At 47.5% G+C, this 17,526-nt stretch overlaps 3 protein-coding genes across 4 annotated transcripts; 2 read left to right on the top strand and 1 right to left on the bottom strand.

Annotated features, from left to right (window-relative positions):
• The first annotated feature begins 607 nt into the window (after window positions 1-607).
• Window positions 608-9,653, top strand: RalGPS (Ral GEF with PH domain and SH3 binding motif). Of its 2 annotated transcripts, XM_001361240.4 has the most exons (8): window positions 608-1,030; window positions 5,476-5,574; window positions 5,633-5,979; window positions 6,037-6,364; window positions 6,430-6,881; window positions 6,945-7,148; window positions 7,474-7,584; window positions 7,964-9,653. In XM_001361240.4, the coding sequence occupies exons 2-8, from the start codon at window positions 5,515-5,517 to the stop codon at window positions 8,571-8,573; spliced, it is 2,112 nt and encodes a 703-aa protein (XP_001361277.2). In that variant the 5' UTR covers window positions 608-1,030; window positions 5,476-5,514; the 3' UTR covers window positions 8,574-9,653. The 2 variants fall into 2 exon arrangements, with proteins under 2 accessions (XP_001361277.2, XP_004444296.2); XM_004444239.3 differs by lacking the exon at window positions 7,474-7,584 and having other exon boundaries at window positions 609-1,030.
• A 139-nt stretch (window positions 9,654-9,792) lies between these two features.
• LOC4804767 (uncharacterized) lies at window positions 9,793-10,447 on the top strand. Its single transcript, XM_001361241.4, has 2 exons — window positions 9,793-10,046; window positions 10,141-10,447. The coding sequence occupies exons 1-2, from the start codon at window positions 9,868-9,870 to the stop codon at window positions 10,355-10,357; spliced, it is 396 nt and encodes a 131-aa protein (XP_001361278.3). The 5' UTR covers window positions 9,793-9,867; the 3' UTR covers window positions 10,358-10,447.
• Window positions 10,448-10,587: 140 nt separating this feature from the next.
• Window positions 10,588-13,678, bottom strand: LOC4804768 (uncharacterized). Its single transcript, XM_015184704.2, has 6 exons — window positions 13,468-13,678; window positions 11,692-12,018; window positions 11,465-11,626; window positions 11,326-11,403; window positions 11,126-11,269; window positions 10,588-11,025 (listed from the first exon to the last, which is right to left on the bottom strand). Exons 1-6 carry the CDS (start codon window positions 13,489-13,491, stop codon window positions 10,612-10,614), a joined length of 1,149 nt encoding a protein of 382 aa, XP_015040190.2. The 5' UTR covers window positions 13,492-13,678; the 3' UTR covers window positions 10,588-10,611.
• Window positions 13,679-17,526: the final 3,848 nt, after the last annotated feature.

A 17,526-nucleotide genomic window follows, 5' to 3' on the forward strand; every position in this document is an offset into this window, starting at 1 on the left:
TGAATCGGGTAGAATCGGTAATAACCGGTTCACAACAATGAGTCCCATTCCATGCAGACATACCCTGGGGGAAATGGATGTTATAGAGTTGTGAATATGTTTGTCATCCCAGGGTCCAAAGAAGGCAAATAAATTTAGTCTCTGTTTTAAACATATTTCAACGATATTTGAATCTTATTTTTTTTTCTTGCAGGGAACAAGAATAGGTATCAGGATCGAGATATATATACAATATACAAATAATAAACATGAATATGTTTTGAGAAAAAGTCTTTATTAGTTACGTTTTATCTTCATATCATATTTACACTCTCATATAAAATTAACAAAATAGGGTATACAAAGGCCTATACTAGGTCTTTGGCGACTGTTTTTTTTTTTTTTTGAACTATTTTGTTTAAGCCTTGTTTAGTCAAAATACAACAATACCAAGGACTAAAAACTAACCAACTGTGTAGAAAATTTATTCATCAATGGGCTAAAATTATGTGGGCATGGCTAAATGTTCTATATAGCTGGTAATAGTCGACGGAAGATCAAAAACGAGGAATATGTAAAAAAGGACTTGAATTCGTCAGTATATTTACGGTATATTTCGAAAACAAGACGGTATATTTTGGTATATTTCTGAGGGTCGCGGTCACACTGGACGCGTGAATTCTGTGTAATTTTTAGCATTTAAATTTCTGGATACTACTCATTTTTTTGTGTTTGTGTTTAAGAATCCAACAGTACTTTGCTGGCGGAGCGCTTTTCCTGTTCGATGTTCGGTCTGATACGTGGAGATAACATACGGTAGCAAATGTGTGGTGGTTGAGAGTTCTCGGCGTCGGTATCGCGCGCCGACCAAACATTTATTTGTTTTTCCCCAATGCTAAAAGAGACGCGAAGAAGCCAATAAGTGTAGCGAAGATTAATTAAATGTGCGTTGCGCGCGTGTCGTCACACACCAATTAATCGAATTAAAGCGGTGCCCGTGCCCCAAGTTGGATAATGCGGCCACAGTGCCACAGCTTCAGCTGCTGTTTAGGTGAGTTCTGGTCTGCGCTGCTGTGGGGCTACCGCGAAGGGCTGGGTTTGTACCGTGGGCGGGGGGCGCTAGGCGTTGGGAAACTATAAATAATGTGCAATGCTATTTTGGATAGGCGACGGCGTCCGTGTCGCCCCAGAAATCATGAAGAATCAAGTGCAATTTTCCTTTTCTTTCGGGGTCCCGCGCGTCCATGCTGATTACGAAACGGGGCAAGGCGCGAGTGACAGGGGATGGGGAGTGGACGCCCGCTTGGCATACAATGGAGCTTGGCTTTCGTTAACGAAGGAAAATTGCGTGCGAAGGTGTGTTGGGGGTGTCTGTTTGCTTTCGTGTTCAATGCGCTATCGATTTGGTTAGGGGTGTTCACCGTTCCCCCGCTTCCGGTAGGAAAGCAGGGTATGTCTTTTATGTGAATCATCCATCGTTTGGTTTGTCGTCGAGCAGCGCAATCAATAAAAATCGTTTAGCATTACCCGCATTGCTTGACTTGACACTTCCTTTAGCGTTAGATCATGTGATAAGCAAATGCTACTATCAGTCACAGATACACACACACTAGCACGCTTAGCAACGCCCCTTCTCGAAATTCGAATTTAAATGTTTTCCAGCTGTTGTTGCTGCTTCGTTTCTTTGGCCCACGGATACTTGTTCAACAGGATGTGGGTCCCAGCAGCAGCAGAAGCAGCGACAGATGTTTCTGCCTGCCCTCGCATCGTTGCAAGATGTGAGATGCTGACATGCCATTTCAAGGCCCTCTCCATCGGTCTCCCTACCTCTCGCTTCCAATTGCCTTTGTTCTGGCTTAAGTACAGCCACTCGGAAAGAAATGGGTAAATGGTTCATTTCTAGGCCGGGATGGGACCTGAGCCGCTCACTGGGTGCCTGCAAGTGACCCACTTTGGAAGCGCGGATCACATAAGCCGCAAAACCAACAAAAACAAAATGCGAGAAAGAAGAAACCTCAGCTCAATTGCTTGGCCTTCCTTGTGGGCCCCAGCTTTGTTTTTGTGCACTCTCACGCGGGGGTATCATGATTATTCCCAGAAGTTTGCAATGCTGCAAGCCGACACATGTCCGACCCTGCGATTAATAAGGGTACTCATATGTACATATGTATGTATATGTATTCTCTGTATTCTTGATTTTTCTGCCTGATCTCATGAAAACCAGTTACTAAACCCTTATTAAATGCGGAACTACGATCGGATAGCCAAGATATTATTGTACAAACAAACACACCTAATTCAGAAACGATCGGTGCACCAAGGGTATCTCTAACTTCGGTCCGCCCAAGCATGGGCTTCCTTTCTGGTTGTTGTTCAGTTTTGCACTTTTCATTTGTGCTGGTAGTTTCTCTCTTGTTGTTACCCACCAGCGACCGACCGTAATTACCTGTATTCCTCCACCGAAGTGTGCGTCAGTCGAGTGCATGTGCGCGAGCGTGTGTGTGAATAGTTTTCTACGGGCTGCCACTTGCCGTGGAGCCCCGAGTGTGCCGCCGAGTGGATTATGGTCGGATGATAACGCCCCTAGTTCTCAATGAAAGATTAGCTAAATGTTTTCCCACTTGAATAGCATCCCGCCACCCTCTGATATTCCAATGTCTTCTCTGGCAGTCGGTGTCGAAGGTTGATTGAGTCAAATGGAAATTAATGCACAAATATTTCATTTTTAATCGCAAATCTCTTCGGGCGGTTGTTGAACTTGACAGCAGAATGAAACGCCGAGCCGAGCGAAGATCACTGGCGACAGCCACTCACCGCTGACCTTGCTCGCCATTATCCATATTGTATAAGTACGAGAGATACTACATGCATAAAATATTTTGTAAAAACTGTGCTGCCAGCTCGAACTATGCATAAAGAAAGCGGCTCCAGAGATCTTTGGCCCCGCAGCGAAGTCTGAGGGTCAAGCAGAGCTGAACTGCAGATTCTTTTGATGGGCAATCACATGTCGTAGCCGCCGGCGCAAATTCCAGAGCAACACCCACCCACACACGAAGGGGCCAAAAGAATTTATCAATGGAAAACGCCAGCAGCCAGAGATGGGAAGCAAGAATATTAATGCTAAGTTTCCTCAGGCACACATGATTACCCCCTCCCCCGCACACAAACGTATGTATGAGCATACATATGCATAGAAATATGTATGGCATTGTATTTTATTTAAATACAATTGCAGGCCTTACACTGATAAACAAAAAACTGAAAAGCAGAATGAAAATTAAAATGAATATGAGAACGGAGAACAGAACGGAGAAGGCAATGTGATTTCCGCGAACTCTGCAGCTGTTTTGTTTGTTTTCTTTGAAGAAATTTATGTAAAGACAATAAACATATTGGCCAGAGAAAGACTAGGGAGAGATGGTGCCGTTCTGGAGGAAGATTGCAGTGGGCGGCATTTTTTGGCAGATAAACAGGCAAAAAGAGGCGCCTCCACATCCACATTCTTCCATATCCCTGACCACGAAAACAGCCATTTGTTGCCGTGTGTGTTTTTTTTTATCTGTATCACATAAATCCGCTGGATCTGAAAAGTTTACGAAATTCGCATTAAAGGAGATCTGTCTTCCAGACAGAAAAGAGGGAAATCTTAACAGATAGACAGGGCAGGCCACATGAGGAACGTTTATTGTTTGGCTTGGCTTTAATTGCTATAATTTGATATCTACTATAAATGTGTTCTCTTTTCCGAGCCATAACCGAAAAGAACTCTGAACGAAATTCGCACAGATTGGCAGATACACATATCCGTAATTTGTGGTATATTCGGAATCGGACTCGACCCATCCCATCCCATCAGAATGAGATACGAGTATTTGTGTGTGTTGAGCGAATAGTTCAATAGTCAATAAAGTCCATTTGCTCAAAAACTTGAGGCAGTCGTCTGGCATTTTGGAATATATGTACATACATATATAATTCGTGTTCGCCATTTGTCTTTTCTGGGCTTTTGTCGGTTGTTTTTGTTTCGTTTCCCCCAATTTGTTTTCATTTTATCTACATATATCCCTCCACATACTCGCCCCCGTACGAGTAGCCGTATATCTGCTTGTGTATGTTTTTGTAAATACGCTGCAATTGAATGGGGTTTCCTTTTTTCGGGATAGAAGCATATGCAAATGCCTGGGAAGATGCGAATCCCGCACGATTAGAATGGAATCTGCTCTCAGTTCGAATCGAATAGTATAGAAGGTAATGCGAAATAGAATTTAGTGCCATTACCGTATGCATATGGATACTGACTTTTCCTCTTCCGTCTTTGGTTATCGTCTCTCTGTGGCGTGCTCTCTTCATCGCACCCCCACAACGCCACACACTCATCTCTAATCATATTTTCTCGGCCATATCTGAATCGGGTAATTCCATTTGGTCCACTGAGCAACGCAAAATAATCGAAGGAACCGCAGATGCTGATACAGACACAGACCCCCAGTGACAGCCGCGACAGCATGGCGAAGGCGATGCCAGTGGGGCTATGTGTGGACGTCATTGCATTTGATCAGCTCTTCTTTGAAATGATTATAACTTAATTGAAATTAATTAGCCGGGGTCGTCTCAGTCAGACTTTGCTTGGAGAAATGTGCATAGGAATGGCGTAGATACACAGACACAGACACTGCAGTGCAGTGCAGTGTGGTGCCGGGCAGGGCAGGGCATGGAAGATTGAACTCAAACTATCTATCATTCTCAGCGTTGCAGTGGAAGTCTAGAGAACGACCGGCATTCAGAGAAGGGAGATAGATACATACATACTTGTACTTCGTAGGCCCGTAGTTAAATTTGGGTTCATTTCCAGGGCCCGTGCTCAGCGAGTTCATTGAACCAAGCGGAAAACCAATTTCGGCTTTGGCTTTGGTGACTCGTTTTCAAAACAAGACAAAACTTTCCGCTGGCCGTTGCAGCCATAGCCTTTATCAGTGGTGCGAGTGTGTGTCTGTGTGTGCAGCATATTGTTGCACCCCCAAAAAGCCAGTCGACCACACGACTGCTACCATAAAAGAGCAACGCAGAGCGGACCAGGCCGGGCCAGGTCTTCCTATTGCTTCCGCGCGCTCCGTGCTCGTGACTCACATAGCCCATTCCATTCAATTGGAAATTGGGCAGCGAAGCGTGCCAGAAGCTGCCGCCTTTCCGCTGTTCGTGCAACACAAAAGCCACAATGCAGAACAACACCGTGCCACAGCAAAACAAACTTCGGTTTCAGTAAGCGCGTGGAAAGAGAGGAAAACGGTTGCCCGAAGCTGTGCATACCCTTGCAGATCGATCCTTCCTATCGCAGGTGATATTTGAATCTACAGCGATCGTAGTTGATGTCCGAGAAGTCTTGTAAATCATTAAACACTCCTTCACTAGGGTATAACAGCGGATCCATTCGAAACTTTATCACAGAGCGAACTCAATCGGAAAGTTTATACTTACAAGTCCCGTCGTTTATTGCAGTCTGTTTGTGTTGTCCAAGTCCCTCGTCCGCTGGTTGCCATGATGCGATACTCGGAAATCTCACGCGACCTGTCCATGGATAATCTGCGCTACTCGGAGGTAAGACTTCTCGATTACCCATTGAAAACGGTTTAACTAATGTTTGCCAATCCCTCAGTTGAGCAGAAAACCAACAACCGACTATAATGGATACGCTGGGCAGGCGTATTCTACGCAGTTGCAGTTCAGACAGAACTCCCCCGCTACTGCTACGCCGCCATCCATGCAGTCGCAGCAGCAGCCGCCTCGACTGGCCAAGCAGCGGAGTCCGAATGGGAATGCGCATACAATGGCCTGCTTGCGGCAGGAGAAGAGCCCGAAGGAGCACCAGGTGGAGCCTCAGATGATGCAGCATCAGGCCAGCAAAACGCTGAACATCAAGAGCACGCGACGCAAGAACTCCATCGGATGCCTCAACAGTTTCTCCTCCTCGCCAGACTCACCGGGATGCTACTACAGCATAGCGTAAGTGAACCACCCACAACCATTGACTCACTTCTTACAGAAACTTCTCGATTCCAGGGCCTCGGCAGCACCGTCCTCCAAGTCGCAGAGCCTGCCGGCCCATGGCTCCATCAAGCAGCTGGATGCGGTCATCTTGAGCGCCCTGCGAGTGCCCGCCGATGTTCTAGCCAACCAGATCACGCTGCTAGACTTTCCTGTCTTCGCCGTGATTCAGCCGGATGAGCTGGGCAGCTGTGCCTGGACAAAGAAGGACAAGCATGTGGTCACGCCGAACATTGTGGCCTTCACCAAGCGCTTCAACCACACGAGCTTCTGGACAGTGCAAGAGATATTGAACGGCGAACAGCCCAAGCAGCGAGCGGAGATAATGACGCATTTCATCAAGGTATGGGAGAGGATCCTTTAACCGAATCTTCAGTCGAATAATCACCCACGTTTGACTCTCTCTAGGTGGCCAAGAAGCTGCACGAGCTGAACAACCTCCATTCGCTGTTCGCCATAATCTCGGCCATGCAAAGCGCCAGCATCTATCGGCTGAAGAAGACGTGGGCCTGTCTGTCCAAGAAGGATCGTCAGTCGTTTGATCGGCTCAGTGACATATTCAGCGATCAGGACAATTGGGCCAATCTGCGGGCCTACCTGGAGAGCCTACGCCTGCCCTGCATACCCTATCTGGGACTCTTTCTCACCGATTTAATCTACATCGATCTGGCGCACCCGCACAAGGGTGGGCTGGAGCCCGAGCAGCGACGAAACAAGATGAACAACATACTCCGTGTCATTTCAAACTATCAGCAGTCGGACTACAAGCAGCTGCAGCCGCATGAGTCCACGCAGAAGTACCTCACATCTATACGATATATCGAGGAGCTGCAGAATATATTCGAGGAGGATCAGTACAAGTAAATCAATCTACATACAATATGTATATGCATTTAAAGAACGTTCTTGTGATCTCCTCCTAGACGTTCACTGAATCTGGAACCGGCATCGCCCTCAGGCCCTAGCTCGTCGTCCTGCAGCTCCAAGGAGTCGTTCAATGTGGAAACCGTCACACCAGCCCTGGGCTGTTTGAATCTCTCGCCAGCCAAAACCATTGGCTCCATGCGCATGGCCAGCGGCACAAAGTTTGTACCCGGCCATCGCAAGTGTCGCAGTCTGGGCACCAAGTAAGTACCGGCCCAGGACAATACCTGTACCCACGACAAGCGATACCCATTCGGTTTATTCCGTTCTTAACCACTCGAACTCCTACCTAATCTCTCCACCAACTCAAATCACTGCGCCAATTGGACATTGTATACACCGGGTCTTTATTAATCGTTAATCTGTCTCTCGTTTACTCTGTCTCTCACTTGATTGTTTTGCTTTGGCTTCTGCTTTCGTTTTGTGTAATTTTTGTAATTGTTAATGTACTCTCGAAAAATCTGTAACTGCAACGGCAACCGTAACCGCATCCGCAACCGCAACCTAAAATGATGCACTGCGCCATAGATTTCGCAGCAGCAGCTTGCCGCGCAACTTTGCACAAAAGTGTCAATGCTGCATTGTGATGATTGCGCCGGGCATTGGCACCATCTCCAACAAGCGGTGCAGATGCCGCGGGTGAGTCCTGTAGCTTGGATATACACTTGTATGAACGCCTGTAGCCGATACTGATCAGAACCAGAACCCACCCGCAGACCTTATTTCATTTCGATATTATCATCCTAAGTTATTGTCCTTCAGTTTTTGCACGGACCCAAGTTGGAAATGCTTCATATGAAAGACACCCTACACCCTCTGATCTACGCCCCACACACTGCTCTTTTGATTTGGTTTCTGTTTCACCACAAAACCACACTCTTCCCACACCCCACACACACATACGCAGTTCGTCCTTTGTTGCTTTACATTCATTTATTACCTCATAGCTGAGATGCATGAAGAACTTTCAAAGTCCAACAGACCAAGACTTTAACTAAAACAATCCACTTTACCTTAGCATCTTTGGAAAGATTGCCACGCACAGTCACGGCGACGGCCATCCGCACCATCTGCAGTTGGAGCACGACCAGGGCGTGCTGCCACGACACCATCTGCTCGACGACTCGGTGCTGGAGCACAGCGATGCCCTGTCCAATGCGGATCTCACATCCCTGGAGAGCGCCGAGGGAATTTTGTGCGACTTCACAGGCAGCGAATGCGATCTGATGTCCCCGGAGGCGGCAGCCGCCATGCAGGGCTGTGTTCGTCGCAAGACCGTTCAGAAGGAGGGGCGCAAGCCGGCGGTGGCCTCCTGGCAGCGATACTGGCTGCAAATTTGGGCCAACTCTCTGGTCTACTTTCCGCCCAAGTCCTTCAAGGGCAGCGAGCGGAGCGACTTCAAGCGCGAACCCTGCAAGGTGTGCCCCCTGGATGGCTGGTACGCCCACGTCAGCGACAACACGAAGCACAAGAACACCTTCGAGCTGTGCCACCGCACTCTGGGCACCGTCTACAAGTTTCGCACCGACAGTCCGCAAATGACGCATCTCTGGACGAACGCCATCTGCAAGCTGGCCACAATGCGTGTGCCAAAGCCATTGCCAGCCAATCTGATGTCCTTCGAGTGAGCTCCTGCTCCTGCTCCTTTCGGGGGAATTGTACTTGAGAGCTCGAATCTATTGTACTCATCATTGTTTAGACCGTAGTTAAGTTAGCTTAGCCATTGTATACATATGTGCACACCGCACAACCAAGCAAGCAAACAATCGAGCAACCAGCCGCAACACCACCCACCAACTCAACTCAACCACTCACTCACGCAATCACACACACGAGACAACCAACCACTGAACATTCCCAGAACACAATGAACGAACAAATTGCAAACTGCAAACTTCATCTAGTTGAATCGATTCAAATGGTATTTCAAAAGACTGACACCGGCAGAGAACGAAGAGGAGAAAGGAATTGAAGCAGCGAATCAACACAAACAGACAAATAATCAAAAACAGATCAATTGTAAGAACCCCATTTCCGTGCTGTCTTTAGTGTTGTGCTGTTTGTATGTGTATGTGTATGTGTATCCTTAATGTTAGGTCAAAAACTTGGACATTTACTGAACTTTATTTTGCGCTAATTGTGCCATATTATTTCTAAACTAGTGTAATCACTGCGAATGTCGGCAGCATTGAATATTAATATAACAGAGAATCAAAAATCAAACGAACTTTCGAAATGAAACTATAGGCTTTAATACGAGTTTCTATCGCTGTCAATATCACACCATCGCCTGTACGATCACTGCAACCATCTGCCTTAAGTTGATGCACTCTAGACATAGACACACCATATACATACGATTACATTACTCTATATAAATATGTGTGTATATTGCATGCTATAGACAATACTCTGCGCGAATTGTACGAAACGAATGTGTGTAATGTAATGTAATACTTGTTTTCTGCAAAATGTTGGAAATGTGCTCATGAATTTGTTACTCCTAAGCTTTGCCACACATACAGAACTTTGATTTGCAACGTTTTTACATTAGGCTTAAGAAAGAAATGCAACAAAAAATATTTAAGAACGCTGTTGCCTCGAACATTTCTGGTGGATCGGATCGGATCAGATCGGATCGGTACATAATAAATGTCTCCTCTATCGTGTGGCTTGCCACCAGCACGGGGCAATGTGTGAAAACAAGAGCTGCAAACGAACCGAGAAATTGCTCTTATATAAGTCTATCGCTTTGGGATTTACAACCATTTTCACCCGCAAAATCAGATCGTGCCAAGTGCTGGAATTTGCAATTCATTCGTTTGATGGTTAATGGTGGCTGCCTTTGGCTTTGGCCCGGGCGCACTGAATTTCAATTAGGGAACAGAGCATGACAGGCCAGCGCTCAGTGGGAGCCATAAAATGAAGAGTGGAGATAATAGAGCCCACATTCGACTGCGAAACATGAAAGGGGAGACTAGCGGAGACAGGATGCCTAGGCCAATCATCACAGAAGGAGCCTTCCCCTTTCGACTGCTGACAGCGCTGCTGCTCTTGTGCCTGGCCATCAGCTGTTGCCTGGGCGGCAAGACCACTACCATGTGAGCCGATTGCGTAACCACTAGCCACTAGACCACTTTCACCAACCGAACCTATCCCACCTATCCTCTCCCCTCGCACACGACACGTTTACAGCGTACGACACACAGACACCCTGGATCCGCAGGCGGACGGCTTCTGGGCGAACAAAACCACTTGGAATGCCCGCTGGGTGAAGTATTGGCGGACCAAGAAAATCTACGAGCCTGTGTGGAAGAAGGTCTGGACACCGACCGTCCACAATGAATGGGTGCCGCTGCCCAATGCCCCCACCGAGTGGGAGCATGAGGAGGGTCATGCCCATGCCCACTGAGAGACTGAACCTAGTTTTAATTGTATTTATTTATTTTATTCGTAGTTGTATTCACTTTGTTGTTAATTAAACATGTAAGTCTAGAGATAATTTAAAGTGGCGCCAAAGCAAATGGAAGTGGATGGATGCCTTAAGAGCTAGCGACTGGTTTGTAACTATTTACAAGGAGCTTGGGACGGGCAGATGCAGTTGCAGGTGCAGGTGCAGGCGGCGATGCAGTGATGCAATGGCGAATGGCTGCACTGCTGCTCTGCCTACGCACCGGGAAACTTGAATTGCGAGGTGGCAGCCACCGAGGCTGCGGGTCCGGCAGCAGCTGGCGACTTGGCTGCCTCCAGAGCTTTGGCCTGGAAATCGGCACTGGCCACTGGCTGCAGCAGCGTTGGCTTACCCGAGGCGGAAGCATTGGTGTCATCGCGTTTCCACACTACTTTATCCTTGCCTGTGGCAGTGGCTATTGCAGGGGCGACGGCTGCGGCTGCGGGTGCGGCACCGGTATCTTTGCGGTCCCAATCCCAACCAGATTCGTGATGATGATGATCATGGTGATGGTCGGGCGAGGGGAACCACTCGGATATGACCACTGGTTTCCAGATCTTCTTCCAACCAGGCACCCAAATCTCTTTCCAGCCAGGGACCCAAATCTGTTTCCATGCCTCTTTCCATTCCTGTAAGAAAAGGGGATGGCTTGTATATATATGGTCTGTTCGCTGTCTGCGAGAAGCCTGGCCACAAAACTACGTTCATATTTATATGATATCTGCATACCAATTTATCGGTCCAAATTTCCTTCTTTGCTGGTTTCCAGTACTGTTTCCATCCCTCCTTCCATTCCAGTTTCTTGTCGGGCACCCAGATTTGCTTTTTGGCTGGCTTCCAAATCTTTTTCCAGTGGGATTTCCAAACCACTTTCTGTAGGAGAAAAGTATCAACTGTTGCAAAATGTTTGTAGGGATGCTGCTACTGACCTTCTTCCACAGATCGTGGCTGGTGTACTCCCAACCATCGTGGTCCTTGCCCAGAAACTTCTCGCCGGGAATGCCAACCTGAAGAGGGAAACGGAATTGTGATCAGATATTAATTGTGACATGGGAAATGGCTGTATACCTTCACGAGCTCAGGGGTCCAGATCTGCTTGTAGTCGGGCACCTGAATGTCCTTCCAAGCAGGCACTAAAATCTCTTTCCAGTGAGGCACCCAAATTTGCTTCCAGGCTGGCACCTGAATCTCCTTCCAACCAGGGACCTTCACCCAATGGGGCTTGTAGATCTACAGAACAAGGACCACAATCAAAATCTGTTCCAAGTGAAAGTTAATTCCGTTTCGAGGCGAACCTTTTTCCATGAGGGATTCCAGATTTGTTTCTTGGCTGGATTCCATATCTTTTTCCAGCCCTCTTTCCACGTGACCTTCTTCTTCCAATAACCGGGGTCATGGTGGTGCTCGTGGTGTTCGTGGTGCTCGTGGTGCTCGTGGTGCTCCTCTATGTGATGCTCGTCGATGACAGGATCGTCGATGATATGATCGCTAAATCCCCCCAAGTCGATGCGCTGCTGGGCAACGCTCTTGCTGTCCACCTGAGTGTCGGCTGCCTGCTGATCCACCACAGCCTTGGCTTGGCTGCCACCGATGGCCACAGAGAGCGCACCGAGAAGACCAAGCTAAAACAGAGAAAGAGAGAAGCGCAAAGATGATCAAACGACTTGGGAAGCAAACTTCACTTCGGAGAGCAAACGGAATTCGCAACAGTTATGATAATTAATTCAATATTCTTCAGACAAAATGAAATGTGAGTGTACTGTCCCAAAACGGGTTTAAAGTGGGTCAGAGTCTGAGTCTGGTCAGTCACCGGCAGATAAACGTTACGTAATCGTCGCTGCGAACACTCGCGGCGGCACATTCAATGGGTTCGTACAAAGCCTGACCTGGGTCAAGACCTGGCTTATGATAGATGCGCGCCTCATATGGCCCCTCTTTATTTGGTCAATTTGTTTTAATATGCAAATTTAATTGGGTTTTTTAAAATAAACATCTATTTGGATGTTTTATGAGTCAGCGCAAGCGTTGGCGTCGCTGCTGGGGCCGGGCAAATGTTGCAAGCCAAGCCCTCTGTATTTGGAGAATCAAACAAGGTCAGCAACACCAATCGCAGCCGGGATTTCGCAAACACCTTCTCGGTTTGGACGATTTCATGTCATTTCAAAATATCCCAAAACTAATCCTAATCAATTGGCGCACAAATGTCAACAAGATTCGATTATGAAATGAAAATTAACGCCGGCAAAAATTATCTCATCGCCGTGCTCTGATAGTGCTAATTGTAAGCGGATCGATCGTGTCAGCTTCCTCGCCCTGCTGGACAGAGAAAGTGACGATGGAGACGACGACTGGTTTGGCCTGCAGTTGGATCATCGGTCGTGAGGGAAAAGAGCCGGCAGCTCTCTAGCTGCCGTCCCACCAGGCAGTGCACTCCATGGATATACCATGGATGCTAATGAAACGATCGCGAAGCGATTTAAATTGTTGACAAAAGCGACAAAGTGGGAATGAGACAGCCATGGCTAAGAAAATCTCAATTTGTATGGATCGTGATATTGACAGGAAGGAAAGCGTATTTCTTTAATGGATATGCTAGTCGAAAAACAATGTTTGCTATAATTGTTGCTACATAGAAATATTGGTTTTTCTTGTATTAAGGTAGTAAAAACACCCCTGAGAAATCTGATGTACTTTTCCACTGTTGTACATCAGTGGAAACGTTCATTAGAAGCAGAAAAAGTATCCTTTATGTCCCATATTCATTCAAGCAATCGAAAATGTTAAATGCCTAAGTCGTTCTTTGTTCTTCACTTTCTTTGATCTATTTTTTGCATATTCAATCACCAAAAGATTACATAATCCTTTCAAAATCTCTTAATCCAAAGCAAACCGAAACTAGACCAATTTTCCAAGAGAAATTCACTGAACCACGGAATCTCCCATTTCCACTGGAAGAGCAATCTATGCAAATACAATTTGCAAAATTACTGACTCCATTATTAGTTCCACAACATCAACCGCACCCCCATTTTGACATACGGCACTTTTCCACTGTTGTTTTTGGTAATTACCACAAAATGCCGCTGGATCCTCATGGCTCCCGAATACAGCTGGAGATAAGGTCGAAAGCACTATTTGTTGCACTGGCTTATACCGCGGTGTAAAAGAGGGTTACTACGATCACTGGATACCACTTTAGGATGGGTGGCGGAGGAGCTCACCGCCTTGGACACTTTCGGGAATCGACTGTAGTGCTGAAGACTGGGGGCCTACGGTTATATACGCAAATACACACTGCGCAGGTGCAGCCGGCGAAATGAGAGCACCACACACGCACGTACACTCTTTCTCCCCCACTCGTCCACTCTCTCTCTCTCTCTCTATCTGTCTCTCTCAGTCTGTTTCTCTGCGTGAAAACGAGAGTAAAAGACCTTGAATTCTGATAACGGTTTCGTGTGTAAACAATGACGAGGCGAAGAGAGCTTTTGCTTCCCAAAGCTCCAGCTTTGGCGACAGCTGCGCTCTCTGGCGCGCTCTCGCAGCCGCTCTTATGGCTTGGTCTTGGACGTGACTTCGTCTACAGCCTGCTCCGAGTGGAGTGTTGTAATCGCCACAAAAAGCTTATGGCCATAAATGTTATAAATCTTAATGCCGAAAAAATTGAAAAATAAAGGCAAGCCCCAGCGGCAGCCGCATTTAAGCAATGCAAATTAATAGCACGCAATGGGAAATCAAAGAAACCAAATAAACAAAATAATGTGGCAGACCTCCCCTTCCCGCGACGCCCTTTTTGACCATCTTCCTGGGGACCGATTGCCGGATGGCCGGTTTGGATTTTGATTTTTGGGAATTCTTATTGTTCAATAGCCAAAGCCGAAGGTCGTCACGTTTTTGTATTCCTATACCTATATACCGATTCGGGACTGGAGATGTTTTGATATGCCAGGTGGTGTCGCATTAATTAGATGGTTTTTAATGTAATTCGTTGGCTTCGATAGCACCCAAACTCGGTTAAGGGCAATGCTCGGGGACGTGCCTATGCCTATGCCTATGCCTACGGCCCATTGCATCTCTTCGTGTGCAGCAATGAGGCAAGCCCCTTGGCCAACACTTGGCCACACCGCCGAATCAATTAAAAACAATAGAAACACAGACTTGACTCCGAACATTGCGGGCATTTCTCATATCCCATGTCTGTCTGTCTGCTTTCCGTTTCATTTCCTGGGACATTGCAATGGGAGCGGATCCATATAGCCAGAGCCAGAGCCAGAGCCAGAGCTAAAGCCAAAGCAGCAGACATGCGGAATACCTCTTTAAATGGTTCGATTCATTTGGCCAAAAGCAAGTTAATTGCATGTTGATTTAAGTTTGATTTTATCCGTTTTTTATTCCCTCTCCTCTCATCAACTATGGCAGGGGCTAGCCGAGGTCCGCCTGTTGGCCAGATTATGGAGCTGTTCCAGGTGCGTGCGCGGTCTGGTTCCGTTTCACTTAGTGGGAAGTCCACGACAACCAGTGGGGGGAGTTTCATAACGGGCAGTCTAGTACTACGGCATGGAAGGGGATTCATGTTAATACACTCGGACTCCTATGAAGCAGTGGGAAAGCTCCCCCACTTTCTCCGTGGCTCTCCCTTAATGGCCTGCCATCTATTCCCATTTCCTCTGACAGGCAGTTGTTCCACCCTCCCCCTAGCCGGGCCATAAGGAAGTGCCAAACGGGATTCACACCAGGAGCCGAGCTCCGCTCCTCCAATCATATTAATATTCATCAAATCCAGATAAATGAAGCTGCCCCAATCGACAGTGTACGACGCTATGCCAGTGTATGTGTGTGTCCCGCTCCAGGAAGTGCTGTCCGAGCCGCCAAACTGGAGTGCATTGAGTGCACGAAATGAAATGCGTAACCACTTGCCCATGGCCATGCGTTCCCCCGCTGCAGCTCTTCGGTTTGGTTTCCATGTCCTACGCGGCTCGTGCCCCACGGCCGCTCTAACACTCGCCTCAATATCGATGTTGGACCACTTTTACTTTTCCCCAATTCGTTCGTGGCTCAGCCATTTGCTGCAGGGGAGATGTGGGACCTGTGTGTTTATTTATTTATTTATATCGCTCATGATTATTCATCTTATCGCTGGCGGTAATCGGTCAATGTATGTGGAGCGTTTAGCCAGCGCCAGCTATAAGGGAGTGCTGCTGGTGGTGGTGGTGTGCCGCGTGTGCAATTGGTTCCGGCATGAAAATTAGAGCAGCATTTGGCATGCACTTCCTACCTCCCTCTCCCCTGGCTTTGCCCTGTTGTTGCCTGATTTGAATGGCCAAGAGATTGGCAGTACGATCGACAGATTGTGTGGGCTGTGCTCACATAACTCGTCAGGGGTGGGCGTGACATGGCCCACACGCTTACACACTCACACACTCGCACATGGCAATAAACGACACCTTCTTAGCCTGTACTGTCGTTTTCAGCCTTTTACTTCCGATGGCCATTGCTTCCTGCTTGTCCACCAAAAAATAAGCAAATGCAGTCGATGAGGCTGGACGGGCTGCGTTGACAAAACTCACGCACCATGCCATGTGGCAAGACTTTGTTGGGGCCGTTGCATATCCATATAAGGCTGTGGCGCGCCAGTTCGGGCACTTGCCCCAGGCTTGCTACAGTTTCCGAATTTCCCTGAAACCGCAGATACAGGTATTTGAAATGGATCGAAATTTATGATTTCATTATACGCGCATCAAAGGCAATTTCCCTCCGAAGGTCGTCCGCAACGGTTGTCCTCATTCGGCGGTAAAACAAAAGACTCTGGGCACGAACCTCTCATGCAATTCGTGTCCATAACAAAGCCCACAGCTGCATGAGTTATGTCTTCGCTATAAAGCCACAACCAAGTGTCATTTGCATAGACATTACTCTTTGGTAGACCCAAACAAATAATCATCAATCGCACCTCGTTCATTTGATTTGACCACCGAATACAAATAGTTTAACGATCGTATAATGAGACGCAATGGCGTCTATGGCAATGGCTGACTATCTCGGAAATGCAGCTGGGGGAAAAACTGGTTACCTTCCAAGTTCGCTGACCCAGAGAGCCCTTCGGTGCGACTTGGGGGGCATAACCAGGAAATCTGTCACTCGGGGCGGGCTTTGGCTCCTCAAACGAGCTGCACTTAAGTGGGCATATCTGTTCGATTAGCTGCTAAACTGTCTGCAGCAACTGTGAGCCAGTGCGAACGGGCGATGGGATGGCATCAGCGGTCTTGCCTCAGTCAGTCGGTCAACTGCAGTCACGCCTGGCAATTGGCTGGGACATGCAAACGAAGTGCAACGCGGATTGCATAATTATACAACTGTCTGCGTCTGCGTCTGCGTCTGCACCACTGCAACAGCAGCAGCCGCACCGGCTCACAACTCCACACTTTTGCCAATCAATTTCGTTTCCGTTTTATTAATTTTCCAGTTTTTCTCATGAAACTGCACCCAAAAGTCGAAGGAAAGGTTCATCAAAGAGTCAGTCCGCATATTCGCTATGGAAGAGCCGGTTTCATTTTCTTTTACTGCTTAAAAAATAAAAGTTTTTTCCAACGAAAGCAACACAAACAGATTAAGCGTATTCTTTGCCGTTATTTTTTATTAAAACTCAATAGATATTTAATACATTTTATGAAATAACCACTAGTGTCCAATTACGGAACTATCTTTTATTGGCATTCGTTTTTGGCGGCCATACAGTATATACTCGTACATGTGTCAGTTCATACACCGAACATTTCGCTCCCAGGATCTTCGGCTCTGGCGTTCCCTGTCGGCTCCACCTGGTGAAGGGGCCACCATGCAGTTCGCCACTGGGGACATGATTACTGTCGCGCAAGGCTGTGGACTGGGCGACCTTTGGATCCGGCCACTGCCATGGCCCTCTTCCTTGCGTCCCACGCTGCTTTCTCCGCCTTTCCAGTGAAAGGGTGATTCCGCCGTAGCTCCTCGTCCTCTCTGGAACTCGAAGAGATGAGTCCAGGCTAGACTATGGCAGCCACTGGCTATCCTGCTGCGGGCCATAGCCATAATGCAGCTGCTGTGTCGCTGACTCGACTATGGGGCGTCCCGTCCGCTGCAGCAAGGACCAGTGATCG

Source organism: Drosophila pseudoobscura, chromosome 3 (genome assembly GCF_009870125.1).
Source record: "Drosophila pseudoobscura strain MV-25-SWS-2005 chromosome 3, UCI_Dpse_MV25, whole genome shotgun sequence".
NCBI classification, from domain to species: domain Eukaryota; kingdom Metazoa; phylum Arthropoda; class Insecta; order Diptera; family Drosophilidae; genus Drosophila; species Drosophila pseudoobscura.

Coding starts and splice junctions, on each gene's coding strand:
- RalGPS (XM_001361240.4), top strand. CDS start 5,515: ATGATGCGATACTCGGAAATCTCACGCGACCTGTCCATGGATAATCTG. Junction 5,980..6,036: donor GGATGCTACTACAGCATAGC/GTAAGTGAACCA, acceptor TCTCGATTCCAG/GGCCTCGGCAGCACCGTCCT. Junction 7,149..7,473: donor TGTCGCAGTCTGGGCACCAA/GTAAGTACCGGC, acceptor ACTGCGCCATAG/ATTTCGCAGCAGCAGCTTGC.
- LOC4804768 (XM_015184704.2), bottom strand. CDS start 13,491: ATGAGGATCCAGCGGCATTTTGTG. Junction 11,627..11,691: donor GGAATCCCTCATGGAAAAAG/GTTCGCCTCGAA, acceptor CTTGTTCTGTAG/ATCTACAAGCCCCATTGGGT. Junction 11,270..11,325: donor GCCACGATCTGTGGAAGAAG/GTCAGTAGCAGC, acceptor TTTCTCCTACAG/AAAGTGGTTTGGAAATCCCA.
- LOC4804767 (XM_001361241.4), top strand. CDS start 9,868: ATGAAGAGTGGAGATAATAGAGCCCACATTCGACTGCGAAACATGAAA. Junction 10,047..10,140: donor GGCGGCAAGACCACTACCAT/GTGAGCCGATTG, acceptor ACACGTTTACAG/CGTACGACACACAGACACCC.